The sequence below is a fragment of the Triturus cristatus genome, chromosome 3_1 (genome assembly GCF_964204655.1).
Source record: "Triturus cristatus chromosome 3_1, aTriCri1.1, whole genome shotgun sequence".
Taxonomy (NCBI): domain Eukaryota; kingdom Metazoa; phylum Chordata; class Amphibia; order Caudata; family Salamandridae; genus Triturus; species Triturus cristatus.
Genome location: NC_140583.1, coordinates 518,172,490 through 518,198,469, shown reverse-complemented (window position 1 = coordinate 518,198,469; position 25,980 = coordinate 518,172,490). Strand labels below are relative to the sequence as shown.

At 47.4% G+C, this 25,980-nt stretch overlaps 1 protein-coding gene across 3 annotated transcripts in view; it reads left to right on the top strand.

Annotated features, from left to right (window-relative positions):
* Positions 1-25,980, top strand: part of WDR93 (WD repeat domain 93) — a 486,239-nt gene that overhangs the window by 81,796 nt on the left and 378,463 nt on the right. For all 3 annotated transcript variants that reach the window (XM_085644428.1, XM_085644426.1, XM_085644427.1), the window contains one exon: positions 8,524-8,719. In XM_085644428.1, coding sequence (XP_085500554.1) covers positions 8,524-8,719 — 196 coding nt within the window. The remainder of the gene's footprint in view (positions 1-8,523; positions 8,720-25,980) is intronic.

Below are 25,980 nucleotides of genomic sequence, written 5' to 3'. Positions count from 1 at the left end.
GGGTGTAAAGTTATTATTAAAAAATTTACCAAATACAACTTATTTGTGTCTTCTAAGTGAGGCAAAAGGCCTGTGCCTCCCCCTGTTCCTGGAATAACTGTACAATCAGACCAGTAATTTCCTCTTTGAACCAGGCCAACAAACCCCCTTTATCTCGCAGTAGATGGAGTAGCGGGAAAGCTAAAACACGTAAACCCATCAAATACTATGTCCTTGCTCTCCCAAGTTTCTTGCATAAAAACTATATCATAAGTCATAATGATGGATTGCCATCCCTCCAGTAAAATCTCTATAGCTACACCCGCTATATTCCAGCTTAACATTTTCAAGCATATGTTGTCAGTTTGACCTTCATCATTAACTAAGCTCACACTGACCCCTAAAGATGAGTTCTTTAAAGGACTAAGGGGAAATTGGAGAACAGAGCGTCAACTAACTAGAGCCTCCTCTAACTAGATCCTCCTCACTATTCACAATGCCAGGTCCTACACACAAATGATCATGTGAGAAGGTATTATTTGTTTGTACAGTGGAACTGGAATTACAAAGAGCCCCAACCTTCTCCATTGATCCTGATACTGTGGGCGGAAGATTCTGTCGGGGAGAGGGTGGCATTTGGGTAACAGAAACTAAATTGTCAGATGCTCTAATGACCTCCTGGAAGCCAGAGCAAACTGACTCCTCCCTAAACCGTCAATCAATATCTTCCAGCCAACCAATGGAACAAATCTATCAGTAAGATGGAGTGGTACAGGAAGGGTGGTCTAGACAGCACAAAGACACCGGGAACAAGACTACCAGAAGTACTGGGTTGATTCGCAAAATGCTTATAAAAAAGCCAAGTGGGACTATCTTGATGGAACTAGAATTGAACATTCCCATACTTGCTTTATACAGTATTTCCTTGACTGCCTTCGGGGTACGGAAATTAACCACAATGACATCTCCACTGTTTCCATAACCCCTGCCCCCAGTACCTCCCACTCGCCTTGCCATCAAGATCTCTTTATGTATGTCCCAGTTGCCAGTGACATTATTATTCAGACAATGGATGGATTTGTTCATTAGGCCTCTGGTGGTTTCTATATTGCCCTCTGTAAGCCTGGGCACGTTTGTCAGTGCAACGTCGTATGGGGCAGATGCAGGGGGGAAAGTCTATTACAGGTGAAGTGGCCTAGTTTGGCACACGGGTTGCCCGTTGTGTGACTGGTTGGGTTACTGGTAAATTGTCGTGTGGATCTAATAAAACCTCGCTCTGAGCTGGGATAGTAGAGGTGAAATCCGAAACCAGATACTGGGTACAAGTGGAAGTCCTGGGATCCAGCGGCTTCTCCAAATTGGATTCAATGTTTGCTAAACGTTCAAGAATGGGACGTAACTTGGAATCCAAACGGTCACCTAGGCACTTGCTCAGGCCAGTCGAGGTATTCTCATTAACATCAACCGAGCCCCCAAACAGGTCTCCATCTACAGCCTTATTACGTGAAGAGATTTTGCTAATTGTGGCAGAATTTCTCTGCTTAGTGGATTTAACAGTTTTCCTCCGCTGCTTAGCTCTTGGACCCCTCTCCCCTTCGGAATTGCAAAACTGGTCTCCGCCGTCTAGGCTGGTTGCACCAGACACAGGCCCCCCTCCTGGTACAACCCCCCGCAGACTGGATCATCACCCACATTTTGGATCTGCGTTACAGAGTAAACTTTGCTCCTTAGTGCCCCAGGTGAGCTTGTTTCCACTGGAACTGGTACACTCTGTGATGGTGGCAGATCACAACAGCTTTGGTCAATGAGTGGAGGAGTGATCTCTTCAGTTGTAAGGGAAAGGCGACGCTCTACCATCCAGATCTCATTTGAGACCATGTCCACGGCACGGCCTAACCCCAAAAATTAATGTATACTTAACACAAAAATAATGTATACAGATTAGGCAGACGTTCTTTAAACCAGGCAGACACGACCAGTCACTGCTCTCATAGCATCTGTTAAAAATGGAAAACTCTGTACTTTGGGACGTAGTCCATTGGGGCAACTGAAGGAATCTACTGCAGTCCTTAGAGGGGTGGCCCGGCCCAGCCTTATCCGGGCTTTGACGGGTGCAGATGGGCCTGCCGTTGGCCCGGGCTTTCACCGGGCACACCCATGTGCGTCCCGCGCTGCGGGAGCCCACAAAGCATTTTATTGCGCCTCCTGGCGCTACAGATGACGTCCGCGGCAAACTGGCCGCAAAGGAGGCTGAATGTCATGGTCCTTGTCTCCTGCCCCCTCGGCTTCCAGCACAGAGCAACAGCAACACTAGCAATGGACGACAGAGCTATTCATATCACAATTTGACTTCAATGACCTCAAGGTAGTTGCCGTGGCCAGGTGAGTGCAGCCCAGCAACTTTCTTTTTATGGGCCTGGTACATTGTTGGGGCTCAAAAATCCTCCCTGTTGAAGGTACCATTTCCAAGGTGGGATCTGTTCGGGGGTTGAGGGCGTTCTTCTTCGATCCTTTAACAATTTGAATCAATCATAGCCCTTTCCACAAAAGTAGTAGTCTTCTGAGAGGGGCAAGACACTATCTAATAGGGTTCTCTCCCAGTGTTATAAGCTTCTCTGGCTTGGTTTGTATGTTTGTGGTCTTAGTGATGCTCTGAACGGGTTGGTGATGCATTACTACTGTTTGCGTGTATATCTTTTTCATTGGTCTTTGGATCGTGCCAAAGAAATACCAGTAGGGTTTTTCCTCCTGGACTAAGGAACAGGATAAGGCAGAGGGTGAGGAAGTAATGACTTGATAATTTACCAGAGATCTTCATCACTCCAGTTCGCCTTTCCTCAGCTCAGCATTTTCATTCCTGCCATCTCACCCTGAAGTCCTTCATCTGTGGTCTTAAGGCACTGGCTTGGTATGCACACTGTCCTGTCAATGTAGGATGCCATTATGGATCCAGTAGAGGGTATCATGCGGTAAAGGATTGAAAAGTTGGATATTTTTAGGAACCCCTACTCATAGAGTAAGTACAATTGTCAGTAAGTAACTGAGACATTTTTCATCGAGAGCTCAGAGACATATGCCCATAATGAGAGGAAGACCTCTGTGACCAGCTACTCCAACGGCACAGTCCTGATCCAAGCTAACAACGACAACCTTGAGGCATTTGACTCCCTCTTCCCCTCACTTCGGACTGCCCCCTCTTACACACATCTCCCCCACCCAGCCCAACCCCTCTCCCCGGACAGCCGGACCCCCCAGCAGAACACACCCACCATTCCTGCGCCCTCTATCAAAAACTACAGCTTTCCACCACGAGACACAACCCGCACTTCTGTCACCAAGAACAAGGCTCCCCCTCCCCCGTTTGACCGTCTCCTCGATCACCCCGCCGCTTATAACCTCCCCCAAATAACACCGATCGACCTCAATACACAGTCAAAGACTCCCAACTACCTCCCTATACCCAAATGCAAAAGAACGCGGATGCCACAACATGAACCCCACACCCCGCGCCCACGGCCCAACTCAAAGCCTTCACGGACAGCACAATGACAACTAGACGGCAACACAACATCGTCAGGCAATCTCCCCCTGGGGAGGACCCTGCCCAGAACCCACGCACCCCCACCCCGGAAGAGACGGGGCAGCGTCTCTCCCTGCTTGTAGGCCAGTTAGCTACTATAATACAGGGCTTTAACGAAATCCTAACCAACCTCGCCACGTTCCGTAAGCCTTCCCAAAATCCCCACTGTACTCCCACAGTCTCCAACCCCACACACCAAAGGCTTCCCAAGCTTCCCCGACCCGTGGATCTCAACCCCCTGTCACGAGTCAGACACTCAGACCCAAAAGAACTAGAGAGGCTTTGTCCTCGAATGAAGCAGCAGAGCTTGCTTCCTCATACGACATCCCCTCTACTGCCATCCCTCAATCCAAGATTCAGGTGATCACTGGATTCAGAAGAGACCACTCCCCTCCGAAACCCCCTAGACCCCCAGCCTCCCTCACCAACATCCCCATGTCACCCGCTACCAATTGCATGCTCATACACTGCAGATCAGCCACCAAACATGCCACAGAGCTAGCAGAATCCATCCTCACCCATGACATAGACATAGCCTTCATCACGAGACTTGGCTAAACGACTGCTCGCCACCAATAATGGATACTCTTGTGCCCCCAGGCTATGCAATCATCAACAAATACTGAAAGACCAAAGAGGCGGGGTATAGCAATCATTCACAACAACAACATGTCCGTGACCGAAATTGACACGTTTAACTATAACTCCTTTGAATGCCTAACCGTCAACATTAACACAAGCGACAACAATACACTACACTGCCATCTCCTATACCATCCCCCAGGCAACACCACCACATTCACTGAACACCTGTCCGACCTGGTTGCTCACTGCTCACTCCGAGACACCAGCAACCTAATTCTGGGCGCCCTCAACCTTCACTGGAATGCAAAAAACAACTCACTAATCCAATACCTGAATAATCTATTACACAGCAACAACCTCACCCAACACTGCTCAGATGAAACCCATAACAAAGGAGTAATTCTAGAGGCCATCATCGCCCAACACGACACAATCACAATAGACCACATTCTGCCTGTTGACTGGTCTGACCACCACTTAATCCTATTCCACATCACTCAACCGATCATATACCAACCTTCCATCCTAACCCCCCCCCCCCCAAATGGACGAGAAATCTAACCCATATCAACATGGCCGACCTAGAAGAAAAGATAAGCTCGCTCCTGCCTATCTCCCCAGATGGTCCCTCCACAACGGAACTCATGTCTCACTACAACATACCTATGACTTCCATCCTAGACCAACTAGCCCCCCTGAAATAAAAATAAACCAGGAGCATTCCATCCAGACCCTGGTTCAACACGGACATCAACGCTGAAAGGAGACAACTTAGAGCTACAGAACGACAATGGAGGAACAACCCTTCTAGAAGGCTTCGCGAGCAACTCAAAGCAGCCCGAAGAAAATACAAAAAACACATCAACAACAGAAAAAACACCTTTTTCTGCACCGATCTGGACAACATGAAAAAGAGACCCAAAGAACCCTTTAACATCATCAGGCAACAAACCTCCAAGCCCTCTGCAACCCCAGTCCAGGCCTCCAAAGACCTGTGTGCCAACTTTGTCAACTTCTTCAACGACAAAATCACCAAAATGGAGCTCTCACTAGACATCAACCTCAATTCCTCCTGCAAAAGCCCAACCCCAGAGATCGAAACCAGCACACGTAAGCTCCCCACGAAAGCCTGGGAATCCTTCAACCCTATCCCTGAAGCTGAGATTCTTAAACTGATCTCCTCCTCCAAACCCGCATCTCACGTCCTTGATCCTGTACCAACCCAATTGACCAAAAAGCTGAAACTCTCCCTTGCCCCATTCTGGTGCGAGATCATAAACAGCTCCTTGAAAACTGGCATCATACCAGACTGCCTCAAAGTCGGCCAAGTCACGCCACTACTGAAAAAGCCAGGCCTTGACACCAACGATCTGAAAAACTTCAGACCTGTTTCCAATCTCCCTCTCCTATCTATCGAAAATCCTCGAAAAGTGTATTCTCCTACAACTGACTCAGCACTTGGACAGCATCAACCTGCTAGATCCCCACCAATCGGGCTTCAGAAAAGGCTGTAGCATCGAGACCCCGGTCCTTAACATCGTGGACGACATCCACAAGTCTCTAGACACTGACCAATGCTGCCTACTCATCCTCCTGGACCTTTCGGCAGGAGTTGACACAGTTGATCACAATCTACTCATCAAGGCTCTCCGAGATAGAGTAGGCGCTGATGAGGTGGTCCCACAACGGTTCTCCTCCTTCTTACACAACTGCTCCCAAAGGATAAAAATCAAAACCTTTACATCCGACCTACACTCCGTCAGCAGAGGTGTCCCCCAAGGCTCAGTGCTCTCCCCTCAACTGTTCAACATATACATAGAACCCCTCATCACCCTACTCAAAAAAGCCAACATTCCCTTCCACCTATATGCAGATGACACCCAGATCTACCTGGAAACCTCCTCCATTGATGATATTCAGAGACTCAACAACACTCTTAGAGAAGTCCAACACTGGCTATCAATAAACCACCTTAAACTCAACCAAGACAAAACTGAAATCCTCCTAGTCTCCAACAAAGAAGAAAACCCTCAAATCGTAGAATCGCTAAAAGCAATCAATGCTCTCAACGGTAATCTCACCCTGGCTAACTCTGAAAAATCACTAGGAATCACCCTAGACCCAAAACTGAACATGGCCAAACACATTAAGATCTCCGCAAAGAGTGACTTCCTCAATCTAAAGCTACTCAACAAAATAAAACCCTTCATCCCACCCAAGGACCTCAAGCAATCCACCCAATCACTGGTGCTATCTAGACTCAACTATGGGAATGCAGTCCTCACCGGTACAGCAAAATCCCACCTAACTCCCCTCAAAACAACTCGCAATGCAGCTGTCAGAATGGTCACCGGAGTTAAGAAATACTAGCACATATCACCCCCACTCAGAATGTCTCCCAGTCGAAATGCGTGTCAGCTTTTGAACTGCTTGCTTCACGCACAAAGCACAAAGGGAAACCTGAATACCTGGCCTCCAAACTCAAGAAAACCGGTGAGACAAGAAACCTCAGGACCTCCAACAACCTACTACTCATCCCTATGAAAACACGTAAACTAAAAGCCGCTGCACGATCATTTGCTGGAAATGCACCCAAAATCTGGAACTCCATCACAGCTGTTATCAGGACTATCCCTTCCTTTGTAAAATTCAAAAGACTCCTAAAAGACATCTTCCTCAACCGTGCCTTCCCGAACCGAGAACCAATGCCGAAACGCACAAGCCTGCACTCTGCGGCCCCCTGACAAAGTTTCACCAAAACCTACCTCTACCCCGCTCTCCGACCCCTTCCTCGTTCCCTCCTCCCCGAATGAGGTTCAGCCCAAGACATCTCTCATCGAGGTAATCTCAGGACTTCCTTACCTCAATGTTGCACAGCACGCCTGGTCTTATGAACCAATATGTATACCTATGCCTTTTTGTGTGATTCCTGCTTTGAATCTGTTGTAAAGCACTCCGATACCCTCGGGTCTGGCCAGCGCTATATAAAACTCCTTAATCAATCAATAAATAAATAAATAAATAAGACAAACTTTCTGTTGACCAGGGAAATGTGCAACATCATAAAATGAGTATTATTAACATTAGGAGGTGAGGCAGACTGACTTAGGTGATTGGTGTTAACTGGAACGAAGGGAAGAAGGAGTGTGATTGAACATATTAACTGGAGCACATCAATAGAGACAAGTTAAGGACTGGCTTCTAACACCAGAGTATGACAATTACAAAAGATTGAAAGACCACTGAAACTAGAAATGCGGCTTACATTAGCATAATCTGGAAATGCAACTGGAAAGGGCGTGGAAGAGGCTTTCAATTTTGACGGCAAGACTGTGGTTAAAAGTATGCTATTTAAATTATCTAAAGGAAATTCCTGCGATATAAATATGTGAATCGCCGCCGGCAATAGTTCTGAAGTTATGCATGCAGCGTATGCCCTGACTGACCAACATATGACTTCTACCCGTTTCCTCCCGTTTGCAGGAGGCGTGCCTCTTACGGCTGGGTTCTATGAGGAGCCCTGTTGCTGTAACAGATTAGTGTTGGTATTTCATCATTGTGTGAGGCGCTTTGGTCCTGCACCGCCCCTTGCTCATGCTGCTTATGGATGGTACATGGTAGAGCAGCAAACAGTTTTTCATGTATTCTCCTCATTATGGAATTGGGTACCATCTGTGCCCGCTTATCTAGGAAGCTAGTTACATATTCATGACATGGTGGACCACGGATATTTTCCACTAATATATTGGAGCCATTTCGGTGCGAGTCGTTTCGAATCACGCAAACTAAAATGGCGTTTGCTCTCGTGTTAAAGTCCCTGTATGTTTTTGTTCATCATCAGTTTCATCAGGTTATCACTGACACTAGAGAAGCTGATATTTGTTGTAAGACTGACTACTTGCGCATAACCAATTGACCAGATGCAAACACAGACGTGCCAGTTCTAAGCATATGATTCATTTCTGTTCTCTCATGTTTGCTGTTATATATGCGTCTCATATATATATATATTGTATTCTGTGTACTTTCCATGGCTGCATATGCGCTGCATGTATAATGTACCTTATTCCAACTAATTCCTTCTGGGTGGGTCCTTGTAATGACCCACTCATGGCTCCACGTGCGCTGACCTATGTGACCTTTGTACCTTCTTACATGTAGCTTAGTATAACCTTTGCCACTGTGTAACATGAACTGAACTGTGTTCGTACATAGCACTATGGTGCAAGCGCGCCCAAAACAATTACCCTGTGTAGCAAACAATAAGCACCAACTATATATGACTTATAAGTAAGACACCAAACTAACCACGTACATTTGTAATTGAGTGTAGATTTAAATGCCACTGTTTAATCTTTACACTCTGTTTTACTCAATAGCTGTCGGGCAAAGTGAGCTGTGTTGCAGCAGGTGGAAGTTGCGTCTTTGTTGGACTCTCTGTAGGGGTGGCAGTCTTCAGCGTGCCCGATTACGCATGGGTTTGTGGATGGGAAACCGCCAGTATTGAAATTTGTACCATCCATGCCACTTACCTGGGGAACCAGTCTCTCGTTCTTGACACGGTGGATGACATGGGTATTTTAAAATTTATTTTTTCAAATAATTGTGCAATGGGTCTTTCGGAATCGTAGTTTTAGTTAGACACTAATTAAGAACATAAATGTAACTTAAAGTTTAATTCAGTGATACACTTTACCAAGTGATGAATTAGGATAATTTGAAATTCAGAATGAAAGTAATATTTTGTTTAAAGATGGGCCTGAATATTTTTTGAACATTGTATATGTATGATGATTATTTCTCTTGTAAAACAGTTTTTAAATATTGCTGTAAGGCTTTTTAACAACAAAAAACAAAAAATAAAGTCCCTCTATTTGTGTTGATTATAATATTTAAGGAGGCTATTTTTCACATAACAGAATGCAAGATTATTGTTGGAAGGTCATTACTGACACAGAGCTATTAAATCTTTACAGAGATGAGTACTGTGCTGTGCTGTGTGTTAAGCCCTAATAAGAACTGGAGATTACTGAACTATATTTTTTCCAATCCTTCAAGAACTTCGATGTGGAGTACCTTTGCAAGGTGTTCCTCGGTGTAGCAGAATGCAGAGAATTGAAAGACTGAAAAAATGGATGGAAACTCCTAATATCAGTTCAAAGCTCAGACACATAGGTATCCAGAAATATTGCTAAAATCAGATGAAATGAAAAATGGCAAAGGAAAATGTGAATTCATAACAGTTTAATCAATATCGAACACAATTACAATAAAAAGATACTCCTCGAAACCCTATGCACCTTTTCTGCGTGGTCTCCCCAGTTTTTCCCCTTTTGCCAGAACTTATATTTTTACCTGCTTTAAAACTGTGTGCTCTTTCCCCTTGCTAACTAGGAATTAAAAGTGAGTGTGCTCCCCCTTTTAAATGATTGTACTTCTGAATATCGACATGCAGAGTATCATGGTACAAGAATATCGAGGACAGAATATTGACGGCCAAAAGTTCGAAGATGTGCATATAGGAAAGTATAAATTCTTAGTCCTAGCTCCACTTCTGAGTAACTTAAAGATATATGAATTTATTGTAGGTACATGTATGTGACATTTGGTATAGAAAATCTAGACTTTTATTTAGTGCCCTCAATATTTTGACTTCAATATTTAGTATGCACACCCTTTAAAAACCGATGAATTGGCTTGTTCTCAATTGGCACATTTACCTTGGCTACAAGCCCCTAGATTATGGTGGCCCGGCAACAATGCCTGGCACACTGTGAGTCTCAAAATGCCTCCCGTGAGTTCCTGGGTGCTTTAGAAGTGTGGTTAATTGAAACTTAAAAGGCTAAGTCATTGGGTAAAATCTTTGACTGTGATGAACCTGGTTGATGTATCCGACTCATGCTCCATCACCCTCAGCCTGAAATTGTGCCCAGGTCCCGGTTTTCCTAAACTATAGACTATCATACTATCATTGGGACCTATGTACTTTTTGGCACTATTTTGCCTTAAATATTCAAAAACTCATATCTCCAGTTCTCCCAATTAAATGTTTGGAATTTTGGTGTCATTTTGTTTATTATATTTTACACTATTTTTCAAATTTGGTTAGGCCTATTTTGTTTCCATTTGCCATTTTGACTTTATTATTGTTTGATACTGTCCACATTGCCCTAAATTAAGCTTGTCTGCTTTGTGTCACAGCTACCATGGGATTGAGCTAAGGTTAATTTAGTAACTTTGAGAGTTCACCTGGACAATGGCTTGCTATTCTTTGAGGCGGGAAGCCACCCACCCCATATAATAATACAATTTGAATCACCTGTGCCTGCCGTATTATTTTCAGCATCTATTCATCTGTTTTCTCAATTGGGCCAGCCCCACCCATGACCCAGACATGAGGAGGTTATTCCTGGTTTAGCTGCTAAGGGTTCTCTAAACGTTATTGATTTGACAATGCACTCTCAGAATGCCACGTCGACTGCGTCATGGCTTCAGCAGGCCCCAACATTGTTATCTTCCCCCCATCTTATTTCGTGGAATATTGTTGGGATTCGGACTAAAATGGATGATGGAAACTGGGGCTTGTTTATTGATAAATTTGATTCATGTGTTGTTCAAGAGATTTGGGAACTTTCTAAAGTCCAAAGGCAGGGCTTCTCAACCCATAGCATTGAAGCACAAGGGGCTTATTATATGGTCTAAAATATCGCTTGAACGTGTTATATAGAAAATCAACATTGATTCCTGTGATTTATTAGTTCTTAGTTCGACTCCTAAGTCTTGGACTCCCTATTTTCTAATAATTAATATTTATGATAGGGCAACACATTTTTCTACATCTTTCTCAGACCTTAAGAATTTTTTTAAATTAATTTTTGCTATATTTTGGCTCCAGCCATAATATGATTATTTCAGGAGATTATAATACATCTTTTGAACCATATAGCCCCTTTCTGGAACTGATTAAGGAAGAAAATGATTGTGCTGGGATACCCTCTCTCAGTATCCATAGGAAATCATCTAAAATTAGTATGGCTGCTCTTCAGATAATTGATATAATGGTCACTTTCGGCTTAAGGCCTGTTAATTGTCGTTTCCCATCAGACTTAGCTGTTAAGCCTATGTTTACAAGGGGCAGTTGTTAAAGCCATATTGATTTTACATTTTCAGGTGTACGTACATGGCATGAAATGGCAGTAATAGACCACCACGATAGTGATCATTTTCCCATTGTTTTATGCTGGGCTAAATCACAGATAGGGAATAAAGATGACCTTATCCCCCACGTTATATCTAGTCCTGTGGTAATATGTAACAATAAACGTAAAGTGAAATGGGAGGCACTTTGTATCTGGTATCTATAGGATTGTATTAGATGAACTCCAATATTTTGAGCATCACGTCTTGTCTCCTATCCAGACCATGACAGTACATGAAAATCTTTTTCTAAAGATAGGTAATTTGTTTGTAAAAGATTATAAAAGTGGAAGGGTTCCTTGGCAAATAAGGGTGAATTAGTGGTTTAGTGATTCATGTAGGACTATTAAGAGGCCCTGGTAAATGCTCGAAAGAGCAATCAATGAGCATTGATCACTGACGTACTCCAGGGCTATCAAAACTAGTAAGGCCCAATATAAGGCTGGCATATGGGATGATCTATTAGAAACAGTAAGGCATAAAGATAACCTAGAGGTAACAAGAGCTTTTGCCATTTGGTTTCACATAGTGGGCGTAGAGATCTAAATCGCCCCAACTGCCTTTTGCCCCTGAATTCTGGGTGAATCACTTGACATTTTATGGGGAAATATATTTACGAGATGGGTCATCAGAGTTCCTACCAAAAGAAATACCAAAGCTGTTCCTTAAGCGAATGAGACGGACCAAGTGGTGTGCATATAAACGGTGTGAATGCCATGAAGTCGGATATGGGAGCCCTCACACAACCATCAGGGTGTTGTGCCTCACGCACCCATCAGGATGTAATGCATCATCATCGGGCTGCTCCTACGTCGAGTCGGCTGGTGCAGTACCCGACGGGCTCTTTTAGGGAGCGCTCTTATGGCTGTCTCAATCAATTTATTATGAAGCCTCCTTACCTAGTTAAAAATTATGTGAGGTGAAGTGTAAATGACTAGATTTATGTGCTAGGTTATAAACACTGCCTCGTTTGACGAGGCAGTGTTTATAACCTAGCACATAATTCTAGTCATTTACACTTCACCTCACATAATTTTTAACTAGGTAAGGAGGCTTCATAATAAATTGATTGAGACAGCACTCCCTTCCCTATTTTATATTTCCCCACTATTCATCTTCATCTACATTACAATAGAGCCCTTCACTCCCACCTCACCTAACGGCTGTTTGGATAAAAAGATCTCCATAAGAGCGCTCCCTAAAAGAGCCCGTCGGGTACTGCACCAGCCGACTCGACGTAGGAGCAGCCCGATGATGATGCATTACATCCTGATGGGTGCGTGAGGCACAACACCCTGATGGTTGTGTGAGGGCTCCCATATCCGACTTCGTGGCATTCACACCGTTCATATGCACACCACTTGGTCCGTCTCATTCGCTTAAGGAACAGCTTTGGTATTTCTTTTGGTTGTATATTGTAGGGCTCACCTAGCTGGACCTTCTTTCCAAAGCCCTGTTCGCCCCCCCCCCCTTTTTCTCCTTGAATCATCAGAGTTCCTAACAGCACACACTATAGAATTGAGTGGTGATAAGGTAAAGCCATTTTCTCTAAAAGAAACCTTAGATGCAATACAGGCTCAGAAGCCCAGCAAAGCCCCAGTCTTGGATAGAATTCCTGCAGACTTATTCCGCAGTGAACCCCAGATATATGGCCCCTATATAAACTCCCTGTCAAATGCTTTGACGGTTGGAGTTCCGATTCCCAGTTCTTGGAAAGAAGCGGAAATAAGAAGGGAGACATATCTATACCTGAAAATTACAGACCCATAAGTCTGATTGACAAAAAAAAAAGTCTATATTATGCAAATCTTGTCCAGACTATGGGACTGGATATCCCAAGCCAAGGTGCTATCCCATTTTCAGGCGGGATTTAGATCAAACATAAGCGCAATCGATCAGATTGTGCGGTTCCTGTTTATCAAGTGGAAGACAGTTGACACTGAGGACGAGTTGATGTATGTTGCCTTGCTGGACCTTCAAGCTGCGTTCGATCTTGTCCCCAGGGCAAAACTTCGGGCGGTTTCATTCAAGATCAGGATCCCGGGGGAACTATTATCTTTAATTCAGGCTTTGTATGCGGAAACCTTAACAACTCTTGCCCCACGCACGAGGCAGGCCACTTACTGAATCCTATTTTTTCCAGCTTATCCTGCATTCACTGCTCCCCTGCGCTTCCATTATGCTGGTCTGACCATTTTATAACCAGGTTCAGTCTTGTATCCCCTGATAACTCTATGTCCACTATTCCTACTCTAAGGCCATCAACAAGAGACTGGAAAAAACTCGACATGACTGTCTTAAACAACATCTTGTGCTCCAACATACCCATCTCCAAACAAAGGGTAAATATGCTCTCTGTCACCGTGCAAAAATGGCTTCTCAATGCCATAGACACCTGTCTTCCTCTTTCTAAAAAAAGGGTCAACAATCACCGCCCCCCAGCACCCTGACACTCGAAATAGAAAACCAAGTGCAAAGCGCTGGAACGAAAATGGAGACGGGATTACGCTCTCGAATCCAGAAATATTTATAAAAAGGCCCAAAAATTATATCACAATCTCTGCAAATCAGTCCGTGCTGAGTATGTCTCAACAACCATCTCTGATGCTCTGAACTGCCCCAAAACACTTTTTGGTATAGTTAAGGAGCTCGCTAGTTCTGCTACATTATCTAGGCCCCCCCCACTCAATAAACGTCAATGTGAGGACCTTGCTTCCTTCTTCGTCCAGAAAGTCGAGAAAATCTACTCGGATATTGTGAGCTCACGGTGTGACAACCCCCCTCCTTTGCAATCCGCTAACTCCCTCCAACCAGCATCTGCACCACATATAGTGGACCACACCCACCCTGACCAGGACAAAGTGCTTTGTGCTCCCTCAAACAACCTGGACACCTGGCCCCTACTTAACTCATCCTCCCTCAAAAATCTCCTAGATAGGGACCGATTCCGATCCGGGTTGGAAAGCACTCCGACCGAGTCGGATCCGGAGTGTTTTACGACTGAGCCAGACCCCTACAGTCTGACCGAGCGAGTACGATGCACACGTATGCTGTCGGACTCGGTTCGGTCGGACTCCCATAGAAGTCAATGGGAGCCGGTCGTACGACGCGTACATGGGCTCCCATTGACTGAATCGGTACGTCTCGAACAAGTGCACCCCCTACAGTGGGTACGCGTCGGTGCCACCCGCACCATACATGCCTGTGTTGGGGAGACCCATAGGTCTCCCCCTGTGTCCGAGTCGTAGGGCTTTGGGTGTCAGGGGGTCCGACGCGGACCCCCAAAGTCCGACTCCGGGAGCTTTTGCAAGCCGGACACTCTGGCTCGCACAGGCTGTCCGACGCGTGCACCGTACTGGCTCGGTTGCAAATCGCATCCATTGCACGCCAAGGTTAGCTTCAGATCGCGACGTACGGAGCGGTTCAGACCCGGAAAGGACTCGTCGGTGACTTTCATGTAGTTCGCATCGTACTTGCTCGCTCGTACAGCTGTACGAGTCGGCCGGAAAGCACGCCTACGGCTCGATTTGGTGCCCTTCCGACCGAGATCGGAATCGGCCCCATAGTGTTAATCACCTAAGGACCCTCTACCTATTTCTGTGCTCAGGCAGCTTGAGCTACCATCCCTGCTTGCTATTATGGACATTTTAAATGCTTCCCTACTTGAAGCCACAGTTCCACCTGACTGAAAGCATGCCATGGTGATCTCTCTCTTAAAGAAGTCCAATGCCGACCCTGACTTACCCTCCAACTATCGGCCTATTTCTCTGCTGCCGGCCTTCTCAAAAATCTTGGAGAAACACATCAACTCTCAGCTCTCTAATTTTGTCGAAACCAATAAACTCTTCCACCCATCACAATCTGGCTTCAGAGCTGGTTTCTCCACAGAAACAACATTACTGGGGGTAACGGAAAGGCTCCGTCGCCATCTGGATGCTGGAGATACTGTCACCCTCATTTTGCTAGACCTAAGCGCAGCATTCGACACGGTATCCCACACAATACTAGTAAAAACGTTAAGATCGCTAGGTATCTGCGGCTCAGCCTTAATTTGGCTTATTTCTTTCCTGGCTAATCGCTCTTTTCCCCAATAGCCAGCTCTGACATCCATCTTTCACCCTATGGGGTGCCTCAGGGCTCCATCCTTAGCGCCCTGCTTTTTAACTTATATGTCAGACCTCTAGCCGATATCGCGGAAGATGCAGGGTTGTCTCTGTTCTTCTACGCAGATGACTCCCAGATTATCTTTTCTCTTTCCATGGAAAGTACGGCTGGGTCATCCCCCCTTCAGCTTGGCTTGGGTAAAATTGCATCATGGATGCAAACAAATCACCTAAAACTTAACGGAGCGAAAACCGAGGTCCTGATCCTTGATAAAAACAAAGATCTCTGGGGCCCACAACATTGGCCCGGTGAGATGGGAGCACTTCCTCGGCCCTCCAGTCAAATCCGCAATTAAGATGTAATCATTGATGACTTGCTTACTATGCACCATCGGGTAGTCAAGGTAACTGCCCTTGTTTTACCATCTTGAAGTGGCTTAAAAAGATCATCTGGATGCTGCCTGAGTCTACCCAGAGAACAGTGGTCCAGGATCTTATCACCTCAAGACTGGACTACGGCAACGTTCATTATCTCGGATCCAACAAGGTGGTGACCCGCAGGCTGCAGATGGTGCAGAACTCTGCTGCAAGACTACTTTGCAGGGTTCCCAGAGCTACCTCTATCTCAAGTCATCTGCGGGACCTGCATTGGCTCAGGGTGGAGAACCGAATCAAGTTCAAAGCCCTGAGCTACATGTTTAAAATCAAAATAGGCGCTGCCCCTCAGTATCTGCAATCTCTGGTCAGCCCCTATGTGCCTACCAGTTGCCTTCGCTCATCCACTCAAGGGAACTTCTCTGTGCCCAGAATCAAACTATCTTGGATGGGAGGTAGATCGTTTGCATACCTTGGTCCCTCACTATGGAATTCACTTCCCTCAGCTATCTGGAACGAAACGGTATATGCCCTTTTTCGCAAATCCCTGAAGACTTGGCTTTTTAACCAGTAATCTTGCAAAGCTGCTATACATTCTTTTGTTCTGCTCCGGCACCGGGAAACCCTTTTTCGGTAGCTGCGGCACCTTACAAATTTAATAAATAAATAAAATAAAATGAATAAATATGTGCAAGAGTTAGGTGGGGCCTACCTGGGCAACTGACAGAGAACATCCCAATTAGGAGAGGAGTGAGACAGGGGTGTGTTTTGGCCTCCACGCCTTTTCTTATGTATATAAATGGTTGCATCCCTTACCTTTAAAATCTCTGTAAATGACTCCCTAAAGGTGAAGGATTACAAAATACCATGTCTTCTCTTTGCAGCTGACACCCTGCTTATATTGAAAACTCCTCGTGGTCTGTCTATTCTTTTGGATACATTTAACACTTTTTGTTTAGATAAGGGCCTGGAAATCAACATAAATAAAATACAATAAATGGTCTTTGGTGCCCAGATGAAGATTACTAAAAGCAAAGTAGTTTTAGGGGGTGAGGCGTTGGATAGGGTTGATGAGTTCAACTATTTGGGAGATAGAATAGAAGATTCTCATAGATGGGAGGCTCAGGTAGAGAAAAGTGTTTTGGCCTTAAAAGAAAGAGCAGGGCCCATTATTAGGTTCGCCAATAGGCCATCTACTTGTGCCATTTCTCCCACCCATGGAGGTATATAAGAACCAAGCCAGTCGGGGAGCCTTGTGGGGCCATTGTAACCTTGGCACACTCGAAAAAGCAGAAAAAGCCTTTATAAAAAACCTTCTGGGACTCCCTACTAGTGCCCCTATGCTCCCTATTAGATTAGATTTAAATCATAGACCTATTTCCGATATCGCTAAATTGAGACCTATTTTGTATTGGATAAGGCTTTGGACTAATGAGGATTTAGGACCCTATAGGGATTGTATTCGACTTATATTCGGTGATCACCATGTTGGGAAGAAACCTTGGCTTGTACATATAAAAAGGTGGTTATTTATGTTGGGTTTAGAAGTTTTTTGGTTGCAGCCCTCTGGGATAAACTGAAAAAGTCATTTTGGGACTTTGTTCTTTGAGATAAGATTTTTGCAACATCCCCACGTACCTTGGTAGATGCCTTCTGGTTGTTAGTGTGTGTTTGAGTACAAGCCTTATTTGAATATGGTGATATATACCCCTGCACATGCACTTTATTTAAAATTTCGATTTGATATTTTACCACTGGCTACATTTACTTGCTGCTGGACGAAAAAGGGAGACAAATCTACTATGTGGAAGATGGGCTGTTTGGTAGATGAGAACATTGAGCATTTGTTATTTTTATGTAAGGCTAATGCTAAACCCCAATCAAGTTAGATCATCTCTCTTTACAAACTTATCAGATTTAGGGACCGTCACACAGTTCGTAGGGTATGTAAAACCAACACCAGAGACTGTATTGCGTACTCAATTTCGAGATATTTGTCAGCAGCGTGGCATATTAGGTCGAAGGTACCTTTTAATAGTTAGAATCACCTTTTGAATATTTGTTATCGCGTGAGGTTATTATATTTATGATAGTCACTGACCTTATCTTTTTTGATGTTCCATTTTTAACTCTTTGGAATGATTTCATCTATTTTCCCTATCTGAAAGAAACACGTTAGTTAGATTCCTTACCTCAGAATATCCCCAGGCCTCAGGCTGGATCAGGAATTTTTTTTTTCGTCAGCAATACCCTTGCGCGTCACTAGGTCTCATCTGCGGCTCCGCGTCGGTGTCGTGATCGCTGGGATGACGTCATCGGAGTACGTAGACACCGCCCTCGCGCGCTGACGTCAGTTCTTCTTTTTTCCGCGCCAATAAGCGCAGATCCGGGAAGAGCATACCCTTTAGTCACTTTTGACTAAACTTTTTGGACCCTTTTGGTTCTTCTTTCGAGTCGACTTCGACTCCTGGTGCCGGTAGGGATGCCCGGTTTCAAGCCGTGCGACGCCTGTAACCGCCTGATGTTGGTTACGGATCACCATCATCGGTGTCTCTACTACCTTGGGGCCGACCACGATGCCCAGTCGTGCCCCGACTGCCGGGCCTTGACCTCGAAGGCTCGAGCTCTGGCAGTCGGCTCCGCACCGCTCAAGGTCCTGTCGAGGAAGAGGTCGAGGGACCGGTCGCAGAGCCAAAGTCGTCACTGCTCGTCGGGTTCGAAGTCCTCGCATTCAGGTAAGTCGAGGCACAGTAAGAAGAAGTCGAAGAGGCGACATCACTCGCCTGACTCCCCTCACCAGTCGCGCGACTCGGCTGAGGGTTCGGGTGGTACCACCCGCGCGGCTCAATCAGAGCCGCAGGAGTCGCGTCCGGCCCCATACTCTCCGGTACCTGGGCTTAACGCGACTCCGGACGAGGTTCAAGACTTCCTCGTGGCCATGAGGAGTCTCGCTCCGCCGTCGCGGCCTGTCGGCGCGCCTTCGAGCCTCGCGGGTCTGCTTGGGGGGCCTAGCGAGCCGGCGACTCTGGCCCCGGCGCCGTCGACGACTTCGGTCCCGATGCCGCAGGTCCCCTTGGGATCCAGGCCTGGATCCCGGTCGACGCCGGTTGACCTTACGACCCCTCCGCCGGCGCCGACCCTTATGGTGCCGCCCCCGGCGACGCCTTCGGACAACGCCGTCCCCAGTTTTAGCCCCGGTACAGGTCCGGCATCGGAGCGGCGCCACCGGCGCCGTCTCCATCGCCGATTGATGAGCATTTCATCTACCACCCGGCTCCATCCTTTCTACCTGTCTACCAGGAAACGGATGACGGGGATGACTGGGAGGGGTCTGAGGATCCTCTGGCACAGCAGTGCCAGTTAAGTCAGGACTGGGCAGACGAGCTGGGGGATGCCAGTGGTCTCGACACTTAGCCTGACACTGGCTTCATCTCTCCTCCCTCCGTGGCTACGGAGGAGGGTGCAATCTATTCTGTGGTGCGGCACAGGGCTGCCGAAGCCCTTCACCTGGAGCTCCCTGCAGCGGCCGTGAGGACTAACCTCCTCACCGAGGTGCTTCATCCGCCAGTAAGCTCTTCGGAGCCTCTACTGCAGTTCAATGAGGCACTGAAGGGCACCTGGTCCCAGCCCTCCACAGTCAGTCCTGTGGACCGGAACGTGGCCCGGCGCCACCGCCCTGCTCTGGGCGACCCCAGCTTTCTGTCGGTGCACCCCACCCCTGAGAGTCTGGTTATCCAGGCCTCTACATCCCAGACCGCCTTCCCGTCTGCTCCTCCGGATCGGGAATCCAAAAGTTTGGAACAGTTTGGGAAGAAACTGTTTTCCTCCCTTAGTTAGGGGTTGCGGTCCATTAACCCCTTCTGTGCCCACGACGAGCTGGACTCGTCATGGAGCACAGTCGCGCTGTGCCCATGACGAGTCCAGCTCGTCATGAGGCATTCCCTGGGGAATCCCTCTGGTGCCTCCCACACGAGTGAGGCACCGTTTTTATCAGGAGACCCGGGGAAACGCTGGGTGGTAGGAAATTTGTGTCAGCGCCATGATGCCACAACTTTCCCACACAAAAATGTGTGAAAAAGGTGATTTTTTCAGCTAAATTTGAGGTTTGCAGGGCAGTCTGGGTAAGGAAACGTTGGGGGATCCACGCAAGCCATTCCTCCCTGGAATCCCCCGGCTGTCTAGTTTTCAGAAATGTGTGGGTTTTGTAGGTTTCCCTAGGTGGCCGCCGAGCATCGGGCCAAAAACCCAAGAGACCCCCCTTGCACAACCAGGTCGTTTTGAGATAGGCAATTTTCATGTCGCCTCACTACGTTGTGGGCCCTTGCCTGTCGCGGGTACTTGGGCCTCCCACACGAGTGAGGCACCTTTTTTATCGGGAGACCTGGGGGAACGCTGGGTGGTAGGAAATTTGTGTCAGCCCGGTGATGCCACAACTTTCCCACACAAAAATGTGTGAAAAAGGTGAATTTTTCAGCTAAATTTGAGGATTGCAGGGCATTCTGGGTAAGGAAATGTTGGGGGATCCACGCAAGCCATACCTCCCTGGAATCCTCCGGGTGTCTAGTTTTCAGAAATGTGTGGCTTTGGTAGGTTCCCCTAGGTGGCCGCCGAGCACCGGGCCAACAACCCAGGTGACTCCCTTTGCAAAACCAGGTAGTTTTGAGGAAGGCAATTTTTATGTCGCCTCACTACGTTGTGGGCCCTTGCCTGTCGCGGGTACTTAGGCCTTCCACACGAGTGAGGCATCGTTTTTATCGGGAGACCCGGGGGAACGCTGGGTGGTAGGCAATTTGTGTCAGCCCGGTGATGCCACAACTTTCCCACACAAAAATGTGTGAAAAATGTGTTTTTTTTCAGCTAAATTTAAGGTTTGCAGGGCATTCTGGGTAAGGAAACGTTGGGGGATCCACGCAAGCCATACCTCCCTGGAATCCCCCGGGTGTCTTGTTTTCAGAAATGTGTGGGTTAGGTAGGTTTCCCTAGGTGCCGGCAGAGCTAGGGTTCAAAAACTACAGCTAGGCACTTTGCAAAAAAAGGTTCATTTTTCACTGTGAAATTGAGGTGTGTCCACGTTACGTTTTACGCCGTTTCCTGTCGTGGGCACTAGGCCGACCCACACAAGTGAGGTACCATTTTTCTCGGAAGAGTTTGGGGAACGCGGGGTGGGTGGAAATTTGTGGATCCAAGCAGATTTCAGAACTTTCCACCAGAGAAATGTGGGGAAAATTTGTTTTTTTGGTAATTTTTTAGGTTTGCAAGGGATTCTGGGTAACAGAACCTGGTGGGAGGCAGTTAAGTCACCCCATCCTGGATTCCCCTGGGTGTCTAGTTTTCAAAAATGTATAGGTTTGCTAGGTTTTGCCTAGGTGCCGGCAGAGCTATGGTTCAAAAACTACAGCTAGGCACTTTGCCAAAAAAGGGTCATTTTCCACAGCGAAATTGAGGTGTGTCCACCTTACGTTTTGCGCCGTTTCCTGTCGCGGGCACTAGGCTGACCCACACAAGTGAGGTACCATTTTTCTCGGAAGACTTTGGGGAACGCGGGGTGGGTAGAAATTTGTGGATCCACACAGATTCCAGAACTTTCCACCAGAGAAATGTGGGGAAAAGGTGTTTTTTGGCAATTGTTTAGGTTTGCAAGGGATTCTGGGTAACAGAACCTGGTGGGAGGCAGTCAAGTCACCCTATCCTGGATTCCCCTGGGTGTCAAGTTTTCAAAAATGCATAGGTTTGCTAGGTTTTCCTAGGTGCCGGCAGAGCTAGGGTTAAAAAACTACAGCTAGGCACTTTGCTAAAAAAGGGTAATTTTGCATTGTGAAAATGTGGTGTGTTCACGTTGGGTTTTGAGCCATTTCCTGTCGTGGGCACTATGCCTACCCCTACAAGTGAGGTACCATTTTTATCGGGAGACTTCAGATTTGTAAAGGAACTGTTATTACCTATTGACATTCGATGCATTTCTGCCTTCCACATGAAAGACATTGTGTAAAATAGAAGTAATTCTAAAAAATGACTGATAATTCTCATGCTAGTATGAGTACCCCAATTTCGGAAATGTGCAAATATCTACTGCTTCTAAACTCTATATTTTGTTCCCATTTCAGAAATACATAGGTGTCTTTCATACCGATTTTTCCATGTACACATTTTTACAGTATAATTACTATATACCCGGTACATAATAAAAAACCATTGCAAGTTGCTGCTCAGTTTTTGGCTCTGGGTTCGTCGGGTTCTTGGTGAACCTACAAGTCCTATATATCCCCCCAACCAGTAATGTCCAGCGGATGTAACGTTATATTGCTTTCAAAGAGCTGTCAAAATTAGAAGAAGTTACAGGTGAAAACGTTGACACAAAAGGCGCTTTTTTCAACAAATTTTCAATTTATCCTATATTTAACTGTTAGTTTCTATAAAGAAACCTTTATGGATCTACACAAATGACCCCTTGCTGAATTCAGAATTTTGTCTACTTCTCTAAAATGTATAGCTTTCCAGGATCCATTATTGCTTTTGTACCCATTTCTACCATTAACTGGAAGGAGGTTGAAAGCACAAAAAATAGCAAAAATAGGCTATGTCCCAGAAAAATGCCAAAACTGTGTAAAAAAGTTTCGGTTTCTGACAAAAGTCTGGTATCCCCTAAAAGCTGGGGAAATTGTGATTTCAGCCCCACAAACCCTTTTTTGATAACATTTGCAGGGAAACACCCAGATGCTTTCATTTGCAGCCCGTTTTTCCCATTTTCCCCTCAAAAAACTAAATTTTGCTGTATTTTGGCTCATTTCTGTGACGCCTCCAGGGGAATCCATATACCCTGAGTACCTTCAGAATTCCCATGATGTTGGAAGAAAAGGACGCAAATTTGGCGTGGATACCTTATGTGGTCAAAAAGTTACAGGGGCCTCAGCGCGCACTACCCCAAATAGCCAATAAAGGGCGTGGCACAGGAGGGGGAAAAGGCCTGGCAGCGAAGGGGTTAATACCGCATGCCTTTTGGACCATTACACCCACTCCTTGTGGAATACGGTGGCGGACGTCCTGCCTCAGAGTCTGGAGGAGGCCCGGACACGGCTCGCCCAGGCTCTTGCTGAGGGGCGGGATGCAGCACGGTACTCCATTCGATGTGGGCTTGACACCATGGACTCGCTAGGTAGGGCAATTGCGAAAACGGTGGCGATTCGTCGCCACGCCTGGCTGAGATCCACAAATTTCTCTAGGGTTGTCCAGAGCACTCTCATGGACATGCCCTTTGATGGCCGTCGCCTTTTTGGCGACAAAGCGGATAGTGCGCAGGAGCGCTTTAAATAAATCCAGGGCTACGGCCAAGTCCTTGGGCCTCTGGGCCCGCGCACGCAAACTTCCGCTTTTCGCCCCTTTCGTGGCCAAGGAACGGGCGCCCCCGCACGTCCGTCTAGCCACAGGCCACAGAACCAGCCTCAACTTGGTCGCGGACGTGCATTCCGCTGAGGCGGAGCAGGGGGACAGAGAGCAGCCCACATCTGCTCCCATAGCATCTGCCTCAAAGCCCTCCTAGTCCGACCTTTCTGGCCCATTCCACGCCAGTTTGAGGCAGAGTTCGCCATCACCTGCTCCACTGGCGTACCATCACGTCGGACAGGTGGGTGGTGCAAATCGTCCAAAGGGGCTACTCCCTCCCCTTCGAGGCGACCCCTCCAGCCATGCCACCGCAGTACCACCGCATGTCGGGGGATCACTTGCAACTTCTGCAGGAGGAAGTTACGGCCCTCTTGGCCAAGGGGGCCATTGAGCGCGTTCCTGGCCCAGAAGTAGGTCAGGGTTGTTACTCCCACTACTTTCTGGTTCCCAAGAAGGACAACGGGGGCGTACGCCCTATATTAGACCTCAGGAGCGTCAACACCTTCCTCCGGAAGGAGAAGTTCGAGATACTTACATTAGCTCAGGTTCTGACTGCCCTAGACCCTGGAGACTGGATGGTAGCGTTGGACTTGCAGGACGCTTATTTCCACATCCCCGTCCTACTGGCCCACCGGCGTTTCCTGTGGTTCACGGTAGGCCACAAGCACTGTCAGTTTACTGTGCTCCCCTTCGGCCTCACCAGTGCCCCTCGGGTGTTCACGAAAGTGATGGCGGTGGTCGCAGCTCATCTGTGCAGATTAGGGGTTCCAGTCTTCCCCTATCTCGACGACTGGTTGTTGAAGGCGGGCTCGCCCCAGGCAGTCGTCTCCCACCTCCAGACTACGGCCGACCTTCAGCATTTGCTGGGGTTCTCCATCAATGTACCGAAGTTGCATCTGAGTCCCTCCCCGAAGCTTCTTTTCATTGGAGCGGTTCTGGACTCGGTGCTGTTTCGGGACTATTATCTAGAACAGCGGGTTCAGGATATTCAGTCTCTGATTCCGATCTTTCAGCCTTTATCCCGAGTTTCAGTCAGGATGGTCCTGCGGATGCTGGGTCTAATGGCCTGCTGCATCCTGCTGGTACATCATGCCAGGTGGCGGATGCGGGCTCTGGAGTGGGACCTGAAGTTCCAGTGGGCTCAACATCGGGGCAACCTGTCCGACCACGTCCTGATCTCGGAGGGCACTGCAAGACAGTTGCAGTGGTGGCTCACGGACCGCGATTGGGTCAGTGGCAGCTCCCTCTCCCTACCCCAACCGGAGCACATAGTAGTGACGGATGCGTCCCTCCTGAGATGGGGTGGCCACATGGGAGAGGCGGAGATCAGAGGCCTCTGGTCTCCGGCGGAGTCCCGGCTCCATATCAACCTATTGGAGCTGCGGGCGATCCGGCTTGCACTGAAGGCATTCCTTTCCTCTGTCTGGGGAAGTGTAGTGCAGGTGTTCACGGACAACACCACCGCCATGTGGTATTGCAACAAACAGGGCGGGGTGGGGTCGTGGACCCTCTGTCAGGAGACTCTGCGCCTCTGGACATGGCTGGAAGATTAGGGCATCACCCTGGTGGTTCAACACCTGGCGGGCTCTCTGAACGCCAGGGCGGATAAACTCAGCCGCCAGTGCATGATGGATCACGAGTGGCGTCTGAACTCGGACGTGGCGCAAGGCTTCTTTCGGCAGTGGGGAGAGCCTTGGTTAGATCTATTCGCCACCGAAGAAAACACGCAGTGTCATCAGTTCTGCGCGTTGGAATTTCCAAGGTGGCACTCGCTCGGAGACGCTTTTCGTCGCGAGTGGAGTTGCGGTCTGTTGTACGCCTTTCCGTCTATACCACTTCTGACCAGAGTGCTGAAGAAGATCAGGCGGGACCGGGGCCAAGTCATCCTTGTGGCTCCGGATTGGGCACGAAGATACTGGTATCCCTAGCTACTCAGTCTGTCAATCGATCCCCCGATTCGACTGCCTCTTCAGGAGGACCTTCTGTCGCAGCAGCAGGGGACGGTCCTCCACCCGAACCTGTCCAGTCTCCACCTCCATGCGTGGAGATTGAGCGGCGACAGTTGATGCCATTTGACTTGCCTCCTGAAGTCTGTGATGTCATTCTGGCAGCCAGGCATCCCTCCACTAAAACAGTATACGCCTGCAGGTGGAACAAATTTGTGGCATAGTGCACAGCAAAGGCTGTGGATCCCCTTTCCACCCCTCTTTCTGAAGTTCTCCTTTTTCTTCTTTCCCTGGCCCAGCAGGGCTCTGCTCTGGGCACCCTCAAGGGATATCTTTCAGCTGTTTCTACCTTCTTACGGCTTCCTGATCAGCCTTCTCTTTTCAAGTCCCCTGTTGTTGCTAGATTCTTTAAAGGCATTTCTCACATGTTTCCTCCTGTCCCTTTCGTAATGCCTCAGTGGGACTTGAACCTGGTGTTAGCCTATCTGATGTGCGCTCCTTTCGAGCCGCTTCATAATTGTCCTCTTCGTCTTCTGACTCTTAAGACTGCTTTCCTGGATGCCATCACCTCTGCCAGAAGAGTGAGTGAGCTCCAGGCTCTTTCTTCTAAACCCCCTTTCTTCTCTGTCCATCCGGACAAGGTTGTTCTCAGGACTCGTCCTTCCTTTCTACCTAAGGTGGTTACTGCCTTTCACATCGGCCAGTCTGTTACATTGCCCACCTTCTTTCTGCCTCCGCATCCCTCGAAAGAGGAAGAGCGGCTCTACCGTCTGGACCTAAAACGTGCGCTCTCCTTCTATCTAGACCGCACAAAACAGTTCCGGGTGGACGACCA